At 41.4% G+C, this 21,486-nt stretch overlaps 1 protein-coding gene across 21 annotated transcripts in view; it reads right to left on the minus strand.

The window, feature by feature from the left end:
• The window catches only part of DMD (dystrophin), a 1,059,271-nt gene that overhangs the window by 66,485 nt on the left and 971,300 nt on the right, over nucleotides 1-21,486 (minus strand). For 16 of the 21 annotated variants that reach the window (XM_064646827.1, XM_064646828.1, XM_064646820.1 and 13 more), the window contains one exon: nucleotides 10,395-10,456. In XM_064646827.1, the coding sequence (XP_064502897.1) occupies nucleotides 10,395-10,456 (62 nt within the window). Of the gene's footprint in view, nucleotides 1-10,394; nucleotides 10,457-17,005; nucleotides 17,139-21,486 lie in introns of those variants that run through there. The other 5 variants (XM_064646830.1, XM_064646832.1, XM_064646829.1 and 2 more) reach the window with 2 other exon arrangements.

Raw genomic sequence — 21,486 nt, forward strand, 5'->3', positions numbered from 1 at the left:
GGGGGGCAACATCAAAATAACAGATCAGATTTACACTTTACAAATAATCAGACTCACAAAGACGTTGCTAAGTTGAACTACAAGATTATACTTATTGGTTAAAAGAGCAGAGGAAAAAAGTACGTTAGAAACTCTACTGGGCTAAAGCCCTCAAATCTTGACAATCAACCATCCAAAAAGAAAATACTAAATCCTGAAGTGTTACTTCCTTTCGTTCAAAGGCACTGAACTTAAGAGCACTTGAAAGCACAACATCAGAGACAGCAGCCCTGTGTCTGAAAATGCCACAGAGCCTTTCACACCAAAAGCACTGTGAGGGAGATAAGACCCTGAAACTCCTCCTTGTCTGCCCAATGCACCAGCCAGACTGAGTGCAGGCAGCCCCAAGAGAAGAGCTTTGCCCTGGAAAAAAACAGGTGACTCTCAGCTACTGCTAAAAAAAAAAAAAAACTTGAAAAAAATTCTAATTACACATTTGTGCTTTCTGCCCAAGCAGGCCCCAGCCATGCCCTGAGATGCAGAGCCTTCCTGGAGGGAAGCCAGCTCACCCAGGCAGGTGAGTTCCCAGTTCCCATCTGCAAAATGGCAGGGAGGTGGTGGACTGGGGCAGCATCCCAGGGAATGGCACCCCACTAGGAATGCACTGTCTTGCATGACTTTTGCTAGAGCTGTCCTCATACATTTAACAAAATAAGGACATCGGCGCAAGCCCCCGCTGAATAGTTTAACCATGACTTGCAAAATCTCCTGGGACACTATGGGGACAAAGAGACACCAAACCAGAGCAGAGAAGCTGTTTTCCAAGGGGCACTGCCAGTGGCTGCACCGGGAACCAAGGAGTGGGTAGGGGACATGCTCATGTGCTACAGCACAGCCAACCTCACTGCTGGAAAACCAGTTGGCTGCTGGCATGCTCCTGGACCTGTCACCTACCCAACTAATTCCTAGGCACAGACACTCTTGTGCAGCCTAGGGATCATTCCCAAGGGACTGCTTGGCATCTTGTAATTTAAGGGTTTTCTAGCACAGAAATGCTCGTGTCAGCCAGTTTCAGCACCCGACAACACTGCTGAGCACATTTAATTTACTGATGAAACCCATAGAGCCTAAGGAATTAATGACGGGAAAGTGTTTAGAAAATGTTAACTACTATGTAAATATAAAAAGAGCATTAGGAAAAAAGTGTAGTGGCTCAAAATAAAGGCCTGTTTAGCTCAATAAGTTGCCGCTAAGCCTGGCACACTCTTAGAGAAAGAATAGGATGAAAATCAGGGAAACACAAAACAGTTCCTTGCTGGCATATGAGCTGAGGTGCTATAAAGCTGTTTGAAATGTGGTAGCTTGGGTATAACTATCTCAATATCATTTATAATGCTGTACAGGTATAGGTAGCAGAGGGAATATAGTCTCAATTACATTAATTTTAATTAAGCTGTTCTGAATGAACAATATGAGGTATGATAATTCTGTAGTTCTGTATACCTTAATAAAAGCTGTGGAACATTTCTGAAACATGTCTTAGAGCAGAAAAGAAAGTTTCAGCTTTGTATATAATTTCTTTTTCTTTGCACAGCTTCATACACTTTTTTAATGGGCAGTTCTCCTGCGTATTGCTCCTGCCAGCTCTCTCTCTCTCACAGTCATCCTAACAGGTCCTTTATGTGGTGTAGAACACAATGAGCAGTTTAAATAAAGCCAATTAATTTGTCTTAAAGAGAAATTAATAAAGCAGTCTCTCACAAACACACCATGATTTCAGTTACATTTTGTACCCTCACTGTAAATCTGCACTTGTATTCTGGAAAAGAATATTAAAGGCTAGCATTTGACAAAAATGAAGAAGCTTTCCCTAAATTTTCCCTGAGTATTCTGAAAAATGCTTATATATTTATTATTTACATTTTCAGAAATGTGAGTAAATAGATATGCATATTTCAAGCCTTGATCAGGGCAGAAAGCACAATCCATGAAGACATTTAATCCTGGAAGTGCTACAGTTTACATCTATTTTCCTGTATATGTAATACACACTGAATTTATTATCAACCTTAACGACATAGCTGCCAAGAAGCATCTGCTCTAAATGACAAAGCAGCAATGTCAGGAGCTCGTTTGGGAGCCCTCATGGCAGGTTTTGGGAAAGTAGCAGCAATGCTGATCTTTTGGCTCTGCATGTCAAGGCCGAGCGCAGCCGTCGCACACCTCTACTCCCACCTTCGCTGCTTTACCATGATCAGCCAGTGCCCAGTTACTGTCCCCGTGCCAACTGCTCACCTCTGTCTTCCTTATGCCACCACCCCCATGCTCCTGAGGGACAGCTCTCTTACCAAGTGGTGACAGTCACTTAAGGTCATTGGATCTTAATGATTTCACTCTTCCCCTCCTTATACCTACAAAACTGCCAGTGGTGTCTTTCCTCCCCTGGAGCTACTGGTGGAACAAATGTGCTGCTCTGTGTAGCAATGAAGGGAGCCCAAGTCCTTCTTAATTGGGTTCAAAACACTTCCCTTGCTGATGTGGCCCCATTTAAATGAACCACAGAACATAAGACTGTTAGGGAATGAGACTTGGACATTGGGCTGGGGAGTACTGGATGTAATGTCGCCCCTAACAGCCAGGGAGGGGACCTCGAGTGAAGCAGCAAAAGGCACTGCTTGTCACATGCCAGGCGCTCCTGCTGGGAACAGGTGGAGGAGAGAGTAAGGAGGCTCAAGCAGCAGTAAAAGGCCCATAGAAATACCAGTAGTTCCTTCTTCTGTGTGTTCTTGTTTTTTTTTTCCTTCCTGGGTCCTAAGGGAAAAAAATGATGCTATCTCCACTCCCAAACAGCCCACTAAAAGATTAAGGACCCACTAAGCCTTGATTCCAAAGCTTTTATCATCTTGGAGCAGGCTGGGGAGCTCAGTGTACCACACAAGTTTTCCTCCAGCCCTTTCCTCCCACTCCTAGAAAGTATGCACCACCTCGTCATCCGAACCGGGGTGGTCAGAGGCCTTTTTCAATTTGTTTAACAATACTCCCTCTCCTCATTGCTCAGAAAGTAACTTTCAAGCTTTGAACAAAAAAATGTAAATGCTCAAGAGCATAATCTGTTTATGGTCTGAAACAACGATGCAATGGAAGAGGTCACCTGGCCCCTGGAAAGGAACAGTCAGAGGAAAGGGTCGTGAGAGAGTATTTGGTGATATATTTACAAGCCTCAGCAAAGGGAAATCACGATTTTCCCATCACTTGGCCATGAATGATCTCTCTCTTCAAGTGAAAATATACCTTTCTATATATAATAATGATAACACTGAACAGGAACTACCACATTTATTACAAATGCAGCTTTAATGAAGGGGACATCAGACTGCAGATAGGAATAACACAAATCAGAAATATTCATAGAACCATAGAATGTATGGTTGGAAAGGACCTCTGAGATCATCAAGTCCAACCCTTGATCCACTACTGCCGTGGTTACCAGACCATGACACTAAGTGCCACATCCAGTCTCATCTTATTATGGAAAGATGATCAGATAGTTAAATTCTAACCTTTTTTGCATAGTTCTGCACATTGAGAAATCTCAAAACATAAGGGCTACGTTCTATTTCTACAGTATTCTAGAAACACCTGCAATTTCACATAGGAGATCTTTTTGCTAATGGATAATCAGGTAAAAAGCCCACTCATTTGAGAAGCAGTTAGTGATTCAAATCATCTGCTGGAATATCTCACTGACTACTGACACAATATCAACAAATAAGATCTTTAGTTTTGTTTTTTTAAAATCCTCCCATGCTAAATTCCAGATTTTACATTGAGATATGAGTACTATTTTAAGAGGAAAAGCAGATTCTTGTCTTACTGCATAAAATAAACAAAAGCAATAAAATATTAAACAGTAAAATTTTAAAAATAACATATTTAACAAGAGGTTTGGTGTCCAGCATGAGGGGTCATTTGTTTTATTCTTAAGGAGTCACATCTATAGCTCAGACAACATGTTTTAAGTACGGTGTAATAACTCAACTGCTTTCCAGGGTAGTTCTTAAACAGACTAACCTCCCTACACCTGCTGTAACTGCTGAGAGTGCTGAGTGACTGGGATGTTCCATTTGATAATGTACTGTCCTCTACAACAGAGTAATCTCCCTGAGTGTTTAAAAACTCTGGGATGGATCAGACTACCTCCTGTCAAAGGCTGTTCACATAATTTGTATCTCTCTGTAATGTAATCTGAAGGCATCTCAGAAAGTCCTTTCTTACTTTAAAGAGGATTCCTTGTTTATATTATTGTGAATATTATTATAATTGCTTTTTCAATTAATGAGGACAAAATACAGACATTTCACTTGATTTTATGGACAGCAATATTCTCACTGTCTGGACACCATCTAACTAAAATGAGCAGCTTACATGCTTCAGGTGATAAGAATAAAATTTAGCAAGTTAACAACTAAATTCTTTCAAAGAAATCAGATGTCATAAGATCAAATCCTCATCTTCATTTGATAAGGTTTACAGAGTTCTGAGGGTTTTATTACTCTCAGTTGCAAGGAAAGAAAATGTGAAGCTAGAGTGATATACCTTGAAACCTGAAAGTCTTACTCAACCATAGCTTATGACATGCTTATCATAGATGCTCATAAATACACTGTCTGCAGTGGATAGCCTATTTTGGGAATTACATGTCACTGTTGTCTTTGACAATGGAGGTTAAAAACTGTTTACTGGACAGTCCTGAACAGACCATAATTCCACTACCAGCCACTAAGCTTTCACGTTTCATCAGACATTAATGGCACTCTTGACTTTTCAAGAAGCTTCATCTCACATTGTTTCAATAGCTGAAATTCCCTGACAGGTAGATAAGAATGCTGGGTTTCTTCCTGCTGCCCAAAACCTGTACCTAAATCTTTTAATGATGCCCTACAGTGACATATATTGCCTCCTTAGGAATTGTAATTTTAAAATGCAAATGAGACAAACGCACAAAGGAAGGAAATTAATCAAGTAACACTGCTTAATATCAGTTGAGTCTCGGCCACTGAATTTTATTATAACAATAATTAATGCTATAATCTCCACTGCTTTGACAATAAATAACAGCACTGTTATTATACGTACAACTTAACCACTCTGCGTGAAACAACACAGCATGTTGTACTAGACCTGTCCCACTGAGTGAAAAAGCCAATAGTGTCTCTAAAAATTAGCAAGTGGGAGGTACCCAGGACACTACAACGTTTCTGATTGCATCTAGGCCCAGTGGCTGAACACCTCAGCATGTGCCAGCATCCCTGGAACCAGACCAGTTGACATGTAATGTCTTTTCTTCAGCCAACAAACCCAAATGTGTAAGAAAGGATATGATGTACACCTGGGTTACACCCCATTATGGGGTTGGGATGTGAGTGGAGTTTGCAGTCAGAAACCCTTCATACATGCTACAGGAGAAGCAGTCATACTGGAAAATCCTAAAATAAATAAATTACAAGCAACTTCAAAAAATATTAATAAAAGGTGTCCATTTGCAAACAAAGACTGCAGTTATCTTAAGCAAAATGTCCCCACACCGGTCACTAATTCCATAACAGGACATTACTTCACCCTCTCTAGAATACCCTTCTTCACTGCTAATACATCTATGCTTTCATTTTCAAGGGATGCAAGCTTAACTTCTACCACTTAAGTTCTACTTCTCTGCCACACATTTATTGTCTGTTACATGATGCTGCATAGGATGCAATCATACAGTTAGAAAGATGACCTGCTCTAGGTCTGATTACTCTCTAAGGCTGACAGAATCCAACCAATCCTATTTTCTGAAATGAGCTTGAAAAGGACATTAGTGAATAAGCAACCTTTAAAGAAAGGCCATATGTACCACCTCACTGGATTTCAGTAGAAATCAGACGATTGATGTATGCAATAGGCATGGGTCCTACTAGTACAAACACAGAAAACAATTAGTTGAATTTGAACAAAACCTCATAATAAAGATATGATTTAGAAGTTTCTAATAAAAACTGTAATGACAGCAAGGAGCAGTTAAGCCTCTTCAGGCAGCATTTCAGAAGGACAAATAAAATAGACAAACCAAAAAGGATGACGTTTATCCACCTTGGTCACTGGGAGTCAGAAGCTCACATTGCTGCACAAGAGTAGCCAGCCGCAAGACCAACACAGCAGCTGCTGCCAGAAGCCCAGAGGAGGCTCAGAGGTACCTTCCAGCATTCTCCCACCTTGTGTTAAGCAACTCTGACATTTCTTTCACATAATCCACAGAGAACTGCCCCCCCAGCCCTCCAAATTAAATGGAGAGCTGTCACCAGTGCACTGCGGCCCGCAAGGGTGAGGGTGGTTTTCACCCTCATGTCTTGCCTTGGTGAATTAGGATTGATAAGCAGATGCACACGGCAGCATTTCTGACTGCACCCTGCCACTGCAATTACTGTTCAGGGTGACACTAATGCACCTTGAGGAGACTCATACTGACATGACATGGAAGGCTGGAGGAGGGGGACACTGACAGTATGGCACAGCAGACCAAGTCCTCCTGGGCCATCGCAGCAAAGGTTAGTCACCTTCAGTTTAAAGGCAAAATACTACTATTCTGAGCTCAGCTGCCTGACATTAAACGCTCACTCTCAGAAGATAATCTGAAAAAAATTAAGCAACTCCAGAACACTTTCATTCCTGCTCTTCCCATGTCTCCCCTCATGCTAAGGTCCTTGCCCTCCAAGACAGTGAAATAACACAAATTATCTTTTCAGTGATGCCCTGCAGTCATCACAAGCATGAGAAAATTTTTAAGGGGATTGTAAAAGAATGGTGTAAAAACAGCAGATCTGCTGCAGAGGAACTACTTTTGGAAAGAAAAGCAGCTGGGGCAGTTCTTGGTACTTGGAAGATTTTCAGAGGGAAGTTAGAAGAAAATGGGAGTGGCTCATAATGGTGTAAATACAAACCAGGGGATGTCGGTCAGCCTCTGAACCTTTGGGACTCAACAATTTTTATTACCTTTCCTATCTCAGCATTTATTATTTCTCTGTTTTTGTAATTCATACGATTCCTTCTTATTTAATCTATACTAACATCTACTACCTGTTGCCACTTTGACTAGACATTAAATAACAATTAAGTAATTCAATATAGACTTTTTTATGTAACTTTAAGTAGCCATAACTTTAAATGAAGAGTGAAAATTGTCCAACTTGAGTAAGGAGTAGATGCTTCATTAAAACTGATAAATGCTACGTTGTTTTAAATAATAAAGAGCAGTCAAGAACAAGCATTTTAGTATCTTAAAAGGAAAAGCTTCTGTTAAAAAGAACAGCCAGTTGGAAATTTTTGATACACATATTAAATTTCAAATGAAGTATTTCACAGTTATTATGAGTATCTTTATAACCAGCCATGTTTCAGTGAAGGAACTCAGAGAATTTAAGAATACTTCCTTACTGGGCAGATTATTTTACAGTTTCTTCCTATGCGTTCTTCCTGCAGTCTCTGATGCAGTTCTACTGAAGACAGGATACAGGACTTCCTCAACCAACCATCTGATCAGTCAAAAGTGTACACAGCACATTCCTACCTTCTTTTATTAGTACCAAATAACACTCCCAAGTAATTTAGCTTCATTTTTACAAACACACAAATCACTAATGACACTAAAGTATGACATTTAAAATTCATGTATTTTAGCAAAATCTAAAGCAGCAATTTGTAGATGTGTGAACTGGATATGTGAAGATTAAAACTAGTATTACTCCTCTTTGTTAGAGAAGTGCCTCTTCCATCTCAAAGACATAGGCAGATAAGAAACTTTACCTTGTGCCAGGATGCACCTTCCTCATTCACTAAAAAAAATTAAGCTTTTAGTAATTTGTATGAATTTAAATTAGACATAAGCATCCCCTAGCAAATTATAAAATACTGGCATGTATAGAGAGCTACATCACATAGCACAATTATTCCCTACAGGCTAAGTGTAGGAGTTGGAAAATGGAAATGAAAACTCTTGACAGCATTGATGTACTTGGTCTCACTTTTTTACATTTACCGAGATTTCAGAATTCATGTTTTCTACCAGATTTTTAAAATGCATACATACTAAGCTCTTTACTAGCTTGTTCATATGAATGAAAAGCAAAATTTGGATCCTAATGTGGGGTAAAATAATAGGATATAATGAGTATGCAATACAAAATCGACTTTAATAACATCTTCTCAGATAATATATTACTGAACAGTCTGAAAAGACTTCAAACATTCCATTATTACCGTTTTGACCTGAGGCAAAGCAAAGCACTGAAAATACATCAAGGGTTCCGTTCAAGGACTAAACGGGTTATACTTGTATTATGCAGTTTGTGTGAGAGTTAGGCAACAATGATTACATCAAGTTCAAAAATAAAATAAAATAAATCAGTAGGTTACTCAGTAGCACTTTCATCAAAGCTTCACCCGTGTGGCACTGTACAAAGAATCACCTTGTCTAATCTGTTTTGTACACAGTTATGGACACCTCAGTTTACTCAGAAAAATACACAGTATTCATCCTTTGTTAAAATCAGTGTTGCTTCCATATTAATGAGTATTTGATCTCAGCTCCAAAAGAAATAAAACTAGCCAGATAGAGGACTATTTTTTGGACATCCCTTGCTCCTGAAAAGGAAAATAGCAGGAGAAAAAAAAAGCTCACAAGTAAGTAAGAAAAAGAAACAAAATCTGCCTGAACGTGTTCCTTCTTTATGAAGTAAGAAATAAGGCTATCCTAAACTCCTGACATTTGGGTGGTACTTACAGTAATAAAACTCAGTTAAAGTAAATGCAAACTGACTTCAGCAGTCACACATCTTCTGAACTGCTGACCTGAATCCATCAGGACACTTTTCTCCCTTATTACCTTTTCACTTCCTGATATTCAAGAGTACTCTAGCTGAACCAGGGAACTAACACAAGAAAAGCAGTTGCAACAGGACTTTGGGTCTGAACAACAACAATATCAGAAATATCATGCAATGCCTGGATCAAAGGCGGCTGCAGAGTCAGAGTGCAGTTCAATTAACAAGCAACTGTTTGAAGACCTACCTGCATTAAAGGGATGTCTGCATGTACAATTACTGTTTGTCCTGAAACTTTTAAACACTCACTTTAAGAGCAGAAATATAAAGGAGACAAACAGGGCAATACATTATAATTAAATGGCAAGTCAATACTTGTCTTCTTTTGCATTTGGTTGGCCTGATCTTATACATCGTATATCCCCTTTTGGCATACAGAGCTGTATTCTGGTTAATTTTTAAACAAACTGCTGCCACACTGCTAATGCTATAAGGAAAGAAATCGTCACACTGTCTTGTTTCATTTTATCATATCAGTCTTCTAAAGTATTTTTAGTATGCCTTTAACTGCAGAGCACCATAGAGATACCTGAGTTAGCTTGAAATAGATTATACCGGTATAATTAGACTGTTTTCAGCAGCTAAACTAGAGTTTAGCAGGTGATAATTTAAGCTATTTTTCACCATGGTAAATAAGCCTGCACTGAATGCTAGATTTGACTGTCCCAGTGCTCACACTGGGTTCAAAGCTCGTTTATATACGTGTGCTGTACAGACGTAACCTTCTTTATGAATGCAGCATATTCACTGATATTCCTTTCACTGAAATAGCTTAATTTTTATTAGATCCTCCATTATTTATTAACAGAATCATTAAAAGCGAAGAGTTAGCTATTAAATGGTCTGCCAAGCAGCCTACACTAGAGCATAGATTAACCCATTTTATCTTATAGATGTGCTTCTGTTAATAAAATCCAAAGCTGCTAAAATATGGAAAAAAACCCCTCCACCAGAGAGGCACATCTGAAGTCATAATAAGCATGCAATTTGGGTATTCAAAATGACATCATGACAGCTGCTATGCCTTCTAAGTATTGAAAGTGGTTCAAAAATAAAGCAGTGGTAACACAGTTTGGCAAATTGCTTCAATTGGCTTCCCACCATCCAAAAGTCAACATTAACAGCAGCTTGGTTTGATTTTTTTCATCTGCCTTTTGTAAAGCAGATTAGACAGTGAAAAGATTCAGGATTTTTTTTTTTTTTTAAATTTCTGTCCCAGTCTTTCAGTAAGAGTTTGCAACAATATACCCAAATTACTTTGTAAACCCAGCGCACAGTCCTAACGTGCTAATTGAAATACGATTTTTTTCTACTGCATGTTTGAAATGTGTTACTATGCCTCACATATTCCCCTTGCAGAAAATTTTAACCTTGACAAAAGCACTGTCTTTCTCTGTCAGTTAATTTCAGTTTATTTCCTTTGGAAAAAAATCTTCGTCTTAACAATTCATTCAACTGAGAAAAAACCCCACCGAACATCTGGTAGAGATCTCTTACCTAATGACTGGTAAAGCTCAGTCATCTTGGGATGATCCCAGCAGGTCGTTTGCGTCTCATGGCTACAATACAAAACATGAAAGTTAGTAAAGTAAAATTTCTCTCTCCGTCTCACAGCAAGTGATGCAGGTTGCACATCAGAGCACTACCCACATCCTGGGCTGCTCCAGCAGGGATTCTCAGCAGTGGCAGGCATGTCTTCTTTCAACATGAGGTACTAACTTGGAGCACTATATTTAGGCAAGGGCTCATGAAACAAAATTAAAAGTAGTGCTAATATTAAAAAAACAGCAAGTATTCAGATACGTCAATGTTTTGAGGAATTTGTAAGCACAGTGATCAGTTCTAAAGAACTCTTTGTTTTGTACAGGTCATTCTCCGGTTGCTTCAAACTAGAGGACAGACATTTGAAAGGGTTTAATTCTTAAAGCATTTATGGGAACTCTGACCAGATACTGAGAGCCGTGGCATTTTTGATCTGCTTTCCCCTACACACTCTCTCCCACGTGGAAGGTAAGAGTTATCCAAAGCAGCAAAGCTTCAATCTTTCCTTTCAGTCCAGACACCTGCACTAAAACCCCCGTGCAACAGTCTACTGATCCACCACCAGCTCACACCACTTCTCAGGCCAATGCCTCGCACCCTGTATTGACAGTCTCTTTTGGCAAAGACTCTTGGCTGCTCCTCTTCTTCCCTGGGACTCCCAGGCCCTTTCCCTTGTCCCGGAGGTCCCTGTGCAGTGTCAGGCGGCAGAGCTGTTGGGAAGCCAGGGGAAAGCTAAAGCGGGTTATGAAACGCTGCAGTATGACTAGAATGTAAATTGGACAGTCTCTGCATTGAGGGGAGCAGCCTCCAGCTCTGCAACACAACATGTTGCCGAAAGACAGGCAGCGTGAGAAAGCCAACAGAATGAAGTGTTAGCGGGTGTAGTAGCAACTCATGTCTCCTAAGGTTATACTTCTTATGAATTTGTTTTTTAATGACAGCATAGCTAACATGATTATGTTTCTATTAACGTAGAAGTCTTGCTTATCTATCCTGTAGCCAACAAGTCCTGTTCATACAGAATTCAGCAACATTAAAAGATAACCACGAGTGTCCATAACAAAAAAAAAAATCCAGAATATGTACGTAGCATACAGTTGCTAGCAAAAACATCGGTCATTTCTGTACTTAAAAGCAGACATCAGGGTTTCAACATGCACACATCATTTGAGAGAAAATATGCAGGAGAGCAGGACCTGACCCACAGAGCTGTGGAGCTCCTGGAGCACATACCTCCCAGCTCCAAAAGATTAAACCACCACTCAGCAGCACCCGTACACCCAACTGTGCCCTGGAACACTGATGAGGTTGTTTTAGAGAACAAACGTTCCTTGAGTTCTCATTTTGAGGCACTGATGTTCCCAAGTGCACATTTATCCTTTACAGGCTAAGAAGAGGTACAACTTCCAATGAATCACTTCAACACCACCCCTACTCACGGAAAAAAGAAAATCGTGACATGTTTTCTTAGTGTGATTTAATTTTGGCCTTAAAAGACAGACTATTTATTTGATCCATGCGAATACTTTACTGCCCCAGTAACCTCTATATGTTCAGCAGCTTACTATATATATTTCCAGATTTTCCTCTGTAACTGCAATGAAGAATGAAAGGGATCACAAGCACTAAGAAGAAGGAAAAAACCACTGCCATAGTGCTGCCCTACTTGAGCACAGGCTTTTAAACAAGCCCTGTCTCATCAACCTCAGCATTCCCACCCCTTCCCAATTCCTGCAGTGGCTGAAGGCAGTGAAAGAGGGAGGAGGACACCAGAAGAGCAAAGCAGTCTTGTTCCTTGCTTGGTTAAAAATGAGTGCTGCAAAGGGAGGTGGCTGCAATTGCATTCAGAAATCTGGGTCTGGTCTGGGTTTGAGGTTTTTTTTTTTAATTCCCAGAAACTGGGTAGCTTCAAGTGAAAACCTATGGATCTGAGCCCCCTCCACCCAAGCCCCTGCATTTCCCACCTTGCTTGGGTACGGGCAGGTTTTGCAGAGAGAATGTAACACCAGAACTTTTTACCATACCCAGGCATAAAGTGTGTTTTTGAAGAAAAACAGAAACAGTTTTGTTCACACATTCAGTTCCTAAAAACTCAGCCACCTGAAGCCTCCGCTGATACAACAACAGTCCAAAGCAAAAGAGGAAGGAGGAGAACTCATGGCAGAAGATGTTGTAGCCAGGGATGTCACAATTCAGGTGAACGGGCTGCAGACCCAAGCAAACATTCATACTCACAGACCTGGGGTCGCAGTTTGTTTTCACCCAATGTCAATCTCATATCAGGAATTCCAGAGGTATGAGCTTGGCTGCCCTGGCTTGCTTTCCCACGGGCAGGTAGCCTCAGAAGTGGATATTTGAACAGAAACTATACCATGGTTTGTATGCCAAATCATGTAGTAAAAATGAGAAAAAGAACTTAAGGAAACAGTTACAAGAAACCTCTGAAGAAAACCTGCCTGACTTTCTGCATGAAATTAGTCTGGCAGACCCAAACTGTTCTATGGATAAACTAGATCACTTCACACTCCATAGCTGCTACCCTGGCAGCCTTCAAAGAAACTGATTCCTCATGAAAATATTTAAAAGCCATCAGATATCTGGCAAAGGTAAATACAGATAAGATTATAGAATCCCAGGTCTGTGAGGGACAGAAGAACAAAAAGATCATCTTAGTGTGAAAAACTAGTATGGTCAATCACTAATCAACATGACACAGATGAGTTGAATTTTAAATAAATGACCTTTTAAATAAAATTTCCATCACCAAAAAACCACTGGACTCCAACTGTTTTCAGATATTTTCAATAACAGTAACCCCTGACCTCTCCTCATGGTGTAAGATCAATTATCTTGGAGATGCGCATTTTCTAAGGAATGATTTCATTAGCTTCATCTGCAAGTGATAAAGACTAAACTTGCAGGGCAGGTACATTTCCCCTTTTCCTTTAATTTTACACTTTGTTGCAACTTAGAGGAAATATTTGTTTCCTTAAGACTACAAAAGTCAAGTAAGTAGAGACCCTAAGTCTTTGGCCCACCACGTTCCCAGCAGTGACTATCCAATGTATCCCACACCAGGTGGTGTGGCTGCCCTCGGCAGGGATCACCCGTCTGGTACCAGACCCGGGGATGGGCTGGTCAGCTGTGAGCACACCTCTGTGCTCTTGCAAACAAAAGCAAGGGCTTTGAAGTGAACTGAACCTTGGTGGCTGCAATTTCTGTAGAGGCTGAGTGCCCATACTGAGCCAGGGCAGACTTTGCTGGTACTTTACATGCAGAACACAAGAAGGCTGCAGATATTTCGCTCCAGCTAAAAGGCGTTCGCTTCCCAACGTTCTCAGCTCGGAAAATTATCAACTATTCTGCACACAAGGGCAGCTCCAGGAAAGGTTAGATTCCATCAAGGCTATTCTTCATAAGCCTCTTTGCCATTTTCAAAGGCCATTTAATTGTGAGCTTTGGGGTTGGACCGGTGGGGGAGGATTTGTGTGTATGCCCTTATTGTGAACACCGTCTGAAGTGAAATGCCAGCTCAGCAGTTTCAGGCAGCCTCAACCACACTTGGGAATGCTGTAGCATCCTTAATAGATCTGCAGTAAAGTGTTTGCCAGAGTTTCAAACTCCGGTGAACAAGGCCCTTTACAGCCTGTAAGTCAGGAAGACATGAAAAGTATAGTGCAAGTCCTCTTGACTAGCAGCAGCTGAAGCAGGGTGAGAGTATGTGCAGAAATAAGTACTTGAAATGCTTTTCCTACAAACCACCAAACAAAAAGGCATCAACGCACACAGCCAGCAGTTCTGCAATACTGCACATGCTCAGAGGATACATTTTTCAATTTGGCTCTACAGTTAGGTCAACTAAATTGATCACTAGCTTTTAAATCATGGGCATTCTGCAACAAATAAAAATATAAATGCGCTCACTTGGCTTATTTTCCTCTTTCTCACCTGACTTGAGCTGCAAAAGTGGAAAGGGAATTAAAACCAGGCCTGGAAAGGAGATGAGCAGCAATGGCTAATGGTGACACCTAGACATGGGTGTGACAGGTACACTAAATACACTGATAATTCAGTGGAATGAAAGCACAGTCTTCACTTGAGACATCCTTTGGGAACCACAGGACCACTTCATTAAAGGATGATTATATTATATTAGCAAGGATAATTTTTATGTGGGGAATTCTGTCACACCATGCCTGTGTGAACTCCTCTGTTCCTGCCAACAGCAGAGAGATTTGTCTCTCATCGCTGTCAGCAGAGCCAATAACACACAGCACTGGAAACCTGAAATCAGGAGATGATATCCAAACTGACATGCTAGCTGAATTACAGTTCCCTTGTTATAACTTGATCAGTTTGGCCAAAATACAGTTATTTTATCTTCATTCCTTTTATATTACTTCTGAGCAACACCAGCAGCAGGAGTGGAAAGCAATGCTCCCCCACACCCAAATTCCTGCACACCCCCCACCAAACATTCCTGCACCAGCCACACCATAACATTTGCAAATCTTTTTACTGTTTTTGATTGCACTCCTTCTCCCTCCCCCTGTTTTCAAAAAACCAAAACCTATATCCAGGATTAGGTCTCGTGTATTCACTGCTCAGCTCCAGAATAGAATTTTAGGTTGCAGCTGCAGAGTCCTTTTTAAACTCTTACAGCACTCTTTATTGGTGATACTAGAGCCAGTTCTGCTGCACTTATCCCCACACCCTTCATTAGAAAATGCGACATGAATTAGATGTGCAAGTGCATAGATGTGCATAGAATAAGAAATTCTACCATGTAGCAATAAATAAGTAGTTACATATACTGACAAAAAAAGAGCCAAAATTATAGTGATATTTTACAAAGCACTGAACTGATCCATTTTCAAACAACACAATTTATAATACCTCTCACCTTCTGGCTTTACGAGGAATAAAATGTTACTCCAACCACCTTATGAATGTTGACAAAAAGCCAAAATAAGCACGATAGTTGTTTGGATTTTACTAAACTAACCTAAATGCAACTGAAAGAGGTTGAATGAACAGACATTACCTTTCATTTAAAAGAAAAATGTTTTCATCAGCAGATGACAGTGATTGCAAGGAAGATTTAATATTTTTCTTTTTACAGTGTTTCATTAATTCCTTTGATAAAACAAGTTACTGCTATGGAAAGTATTAGCAATGTAAAAAGGTGGCACTCCTTTGTGCTTTACAAAGGACTACTGTTTTCATCTGTAAATCTAGAGACTACTGATCTGTGCAGAGATTATTTCTGTTTAAGCCAAGGATCAGCGTCCCTTCAGCAGGAATTTGACTTTAGCCTGTTTTATTGGCTTTTGTGAGATTTATCAGACTGCTGAAGGTAGGCACCAATACATATTAAAGTTTCTTGCCGATACTGGAAATGAATAGCAGAAGGGCAAATATCAGCTGTCAAGTACTGAATAGTAACTCTTTTTTTCTCCCTTGCTGTTAAACATTTATTTTGTCCGCTCTGTCGGGGTAAAGATTTGCGCTCAGTGGCTTGGGCTGGGTGAGCCTTGCCCCCCCGGCTTGTCACTCTCCGCTGATCTATTTGCTTTCCAAAGCCTATCCTCTCTGCTCCTGCCAAAGCAATTTCACTGCAGGGTCTTGTCAAATCCAGGCTCAGAGAAGTGACGGCCTTGAACAATTCCTTAGTGCTAAAAAGGTCAAAGATCCCAGATATAACCAGGTTTCCCGTTTCCTCAGTTATGTACACACACACCTGCAAAAACCACCTCTCTGCCCAACTTCAGTCCAAGGCGGAGGCTGGAGACACCGGTGGTGTCCCGGGCTGCAAGATGCTTTACAGCAGCTATTAAAAGGCAATATAAGGTGCCATGCAGCAACAATAAATACAGCACTTGCAGTGCAACAGCCCAGAGGGAATCCCCTCCCAACCTCTTCTGCCTATTAACTTAAAACATTACTTCTAAGCATGAAATTACACAGGAGGAAAAAAAAAAAAAAGGAAAAAAAAAAAGGAAAAGAAGAAGAAGAACAAGCCATGCACCCCCAAGCACGTTTGTTTTCAGGAATTCCGCTGGAGTTCACGCCCGACCCGAGATGCCCCATAGGCGATGTGCCAGGCAGGTAACGCTGTGCAGCACCGCGCTACCCCCAAAAAACCGCGGGCATCCCCACACAGCTGTGATTCCCTGGCTCGGCTTTCCGCCCCCCGAGCCCTCACCGGCACAAGTACGGGCACAGGTACAGCCACCGGCACAGGTAGGGGCACAGGCAGGGGCACAGCCACGCGTGCGTGCCGGCTCACACCGCCATCTCCTACGTGTGCCAACGGGGCGCATCCAGCGCCCAACTACGGCCTCGGGAGCGGCGAAAAGCGCCGAACCGAACGCGCCTTCCAAGTTCCCCGAAGAAACCCGGCGGCAAGTTGAGATTTTTCGGTGTAAGAGATGACAGGCTCCGCCGCCGGTGCCGAGGGCGGCCGGACACGCCGCCGGCACCGCCGCGGAGCGCGGGGTGGCCCCGGGGCTCGGCGGAGCCGCCCCCGCCGCACCTGCCGCCCCGCGACCCCGCATCGCCCTTACCCCCGGAGCTGCTCCCTCATGGCGGCGGCTGCGGAGACAGAAACAGCGCGTCCGCCCAGCCCCGCCGCTCAGCGCCACTGCGGCCGCCCTGCCGGCAGGGAGGGACGGCGGGAGGGAGAGAGGGAGGGAGGGATGGAGGGAGACAGGGAAGGAGGGAGGGGACGGGGCTGCCCCGCCCCGCTCCGCTCCCGCCCGGCGGCGCTGCCGGCGCCGCACCCCCTCACCCGCCCCAGCATCCCGGCTGCGGGGCGTCTGAGGGCACCTCGCCCCTTGCCGGCTTCCCCGGGGCTGTGCAGCTCTTTTGGAGGCGGCAGGAAACCCTCGGGGCTTCCTTTGACTTCTTTTTGTTTGTTTGTTTTTTTGTTGTGCGTCCTTTGCCCTGCCCCGGGCCGGCCAGAGAGATGGGTGTGCTGAGAGGCGGCAAATCGGTTCACTTTCAGAGGGCTTGGGAAGAAAACTTAGCTAAAATATGCACCGAATCTGGAACGGATTTGAAATGGGCCTTAACCTGCCCTTTTTTTTTTTGCCTTTTTTTTTTTTTCTTTTTGCTTTGCAGCTGTTAATTTCGGCGCTTAAAATGCCGAGTGGTTTATTTGTGAGTGAAATCAGGTAATTTAATTTCTGAGGGCTTGCCTTGGCCCTGCAGGGAAGGGTGGGCATCTCCTCCTGGTCAGCCAGAGCAGAAGAAATAGTTCTGCTCACGCTGAGTTACTGTTGTGATGTTTCTTTGCATTAATATGTAATCATCATCATGGCTAGGCTTCGCGAATGAAGATTAATATGTAATATGCATTACACAAAGGAAAGCCAGCAATCTCCTCTCAGTGTCACAGGCACTTCAAATCAGTGTGGCCAGTCTCCATTCATGCATATTGTACATCTATGTCCTTTATTCATTAAAATGAGGCTGCAAAAAGAACTGAGTCCTTCACATAATCAAGTAGTTTTTCAAGCCTTAGAGATTGTGCTTTCTTGGTAAAGCCACCCAAAAAAATAAAAAGTATCTTTCAAATCAGAATCATAGAATGTTTTTGGTTGGAAGTGACCCTGAAGATCGTCTTGTTCCATCTCCCCTGCCATGGGCAGGGACATCTTCCACTAGACCAGGTTGCTCAAAGCTCTGTCCAGCCTGGAATGCTTCCAGGGATGGGGCATCTACAACTTCCCTGGGCAACCTGTGCCAGTGCCACACCACCCTCACAGTAAAGAATTTCTTCTTAATATGTAATCTAAATCTATCCTCCACCTTTCAAATGTACAAAAAGTCCTCCCTGTTTTTACACTGGGAAGATGCAGGCCTAGAAGCACAGAAAATTCATCCCACCCATAGTTTCTATACCACAGGAATATCCCATAGATTGCTTTCCTATTACATACATGTCAGTAGGCACTGAACTTGGAAGGTTTTAGCCTAAGTACCAGGATATTCAGGGCTCCCCTTAAGGCTCCAGGTCACTGGGTTATCTGAATTTAAGAAAAGTTCAAAAAACAGTTCAAGGAGAGCCCACGTGTTTTTTTTCCAGAAGCATTAGAAGTGTGAGATGCTCAAGGTTCAACCTCTCAGGCCCTCAAATGCAAATATAAAAATTAATGGAATTGAATACTAAATTCTCATAGTTTCCAGACGATTTAGTTTGTTTTAAAAGGTCTAACTCATAGTTTTCAGTTACCTTGGACCTACAGCACTACCACAATGTGGAAAGAAAACAGAGGATTAATTTTTGTGTAAACATAAATCACTATGTTAAAACTCATTATCTTGTGAATTTTCCGTTTAATTCAGTGGATCTGGTATTAGATCTATTGCTCCGTCAAGTATCTTAATTTTGAGGTGAATAAACTGGCTGAAGGCTGTCAATTATGTTACATCAGCAATCTCACATTTTCCCATTTTTAGCCAAGTTTTAAGAAGTGAGGAATCTTTCTCTAAGTCTTGGTTTGCCTCTCACTTGGGAGGAACCTCAGGGCTCACAACAAGGAGAGAGCAGCTGCCCATGTCATACAAAGGGACAGGGGCAGCCAGAGGCCCCCTGTTTCACAGCAAAAGTGGTTTGTTTTCCCTCAGAAGTATCTAGCACTGATACCCCCCCTCCGATATACATTCCTTCAATTTTTACTGTTTCTGGAGTTTCCTGGTCTGCCTTAACAGAAGCTTGATGCTGCTATTATCACGCTGGTCTTCTTTCCCATACAATAGTGCCAAGTAATAAGAATTTAAAAACCAGTCTGAATTTCTCATACTTTGCATAATCTTCTTTCTCCTTGAGTTACAAATAAAGCATTGTATTCAATTAGACTCACAGCAGGTGAAAACCCCAATTAGTGAATCCATTTTCTTGGCTTTTTTTCCCTACCTTACACCCACACACCACTTTTTTTTTTTTTTTTAAACAATAAAGGGGAACTCTGAGTCATTCCTCAATTGAAAAGCAAATTAACCCTTTGATCTCCCAAATCAAACTCTTAGTCGCTCAGGAACATCCAAGGGAAAACATGAATGTTGAAGGATTAACGGATTAAGGCCTATTGACTTTATAAATTGATTTTTATAAAAAAATCTATTTCATGTAGTTCTGACTGTTGTCTCCAAATTCACAAAAGCTTTTAGGTGTTTTGATTGACCTGAAAATTATATTTTTCTGTATAATGTACACACGTAGTACCACTCTTGCTTCAAATTACTTTTAAACCACCAATAATTTCATACAAAAATATATTTTGTTTGCAGTGTAAGTGGTTACTGTCTTTGCATTTGCAACTGAAGCCAATCCTTATGCCATACTTAATTTTAAGCCATTTATTTGCTAAAAGATAGTGATCTTCCTGTAGAAAATAAAACAGGATTACAGAGTAAGCTCAATTTTAATTGCCTGTGGTGCTTTTCATATGCAGGGGCTATTAAGTCAACTTGTGCACCTGCACAGAGACCTTAATCAGAAGAAGAACCATGTTTATTTCTTTTAAACTATTGGTTTGTCCTGGACTGTATCTAGTTGAGGTATCTACGTCTGCAACATTTAATAACACCAGGTGCTTAAAGGGAAAACACAGGTGCCTAAAAAGTGGGGGATAATACTTAGAAGTGGTCTTATTACCCCAAAACTCTTCCAGAAAAAAGAGAAATAGATGAATTGGATTTGCAGGCAGCCTGACTGCACTGCTTGCTGTCCAAATGCTCACTGGAATCTTTGTACTTAAGAAACCTGATCTTTCAATGTTTTTGATCTTTTCAATATTTTCTTCTCAGAATGTTGTCCCTTTTCTATGTGGAAAGAGCCAAAGACATATGCACATTAAAAAAAATAAAATAATGTGAACATAAAATAATTGATTCCTAAACATTAATGTTCAAGTATAAATCTAAGTTTTATGTACAAGATAAGCATCATTACTCCAAGTTACAGACAGATATGGAAACCCAAACACAGAAATGGGTAGGGACTTGCCTAAAAGTGGGGCAGACATTAAGGGTACAAGTTTGCTTTTAAGTTTAGCATTTTGCGAGTTGGAAAACTAGAGAGACGTTCCTTTAGTTTTAGTGTCATGGAAAGTGAAGATACAACACTTTCCTATTAACTAAGTCTTGCTTCCAGAGCTCTGTGAAGCATGCATCCCTCCTTGTAAGTGTGGCTGTACCATTTCTCATTATCTGGGCAGTGGATTAGCTTGCCTTGCATATAAGATGATGTTGTGGTGCCCTGTGTCAGGCTGGCTAATCCGTTACGCTGTTTACATCTATTTTCTTTTTCTTGGTATAAATAAATAAATACTAAAAATCACTTGGGATGTCACAATGACACTTTCCTGGATCATCTCTCTTAAATATACTCCAAGGGCTGACACCTCCAGGATGTTTTGGGTATTTCTTGATAGCTCTCTCAGAAGAGCCAAGAAGAGAATACTGGCTTGGATGCAGCAGGTTTGTTTTGTTTTGGGGAGTTTTTTGCCTGTTTGCACATTACCACTGGAAATAAATTAAAATACTGCAAATGTAATGAAGGAAATAGTTTTGAGATCCTCCATTCATTGTCCCCAACACTGTACTGTAAATTAAAGTAAAACATTCACAGCTCAGTATACTTATAATCAGTTATTTACACCATGGGATGTTGGGGACGGAGCATTCCACTCCCTGTTCAGATGGAAACCTAACCTGTGTCACTTAGGAAGGGTGATGAGCTGGTGCTTCTTCTTACCCAGGGCTCATTGTCTGCAGGTAACTGGCAAGTGAAGCTCACAAGACTTTGCCTGACATGTTTCGCTGAGATGTTCTTGGAACAGACAGAGAAGGAAGATGATTTTTTTTTTTTTTTAAATAAAACTAATTCTGCAGTAAATATCACAGAGCTTACAGCAATGTAATGCCCAGTCTGGAAAGTACTGGTACATGGCACATGTGACAGGAGTACATCTGTTCCTGCTGAATGCTCAGTGGCAAAAACTCTGCATTCCTTTGGGCTGTACTTGCTTTTACTACAGTA

This window comes from Pseudopipra pipra, chromosome 2 (assembly GCF_036250125.1).
Source record: "Pseudopipra pipra isolate bDixPip1 chromosome 2, bDixPip1.hap1, whole genome shotgun sequence".
In the NCBI taxonomy this organism is placed as follows: Eukaryota; Metazoa; Chordata; class Aves; order Passeriformes; family Pipridae; genus Pseudopipra; species Pseudopipra pipra.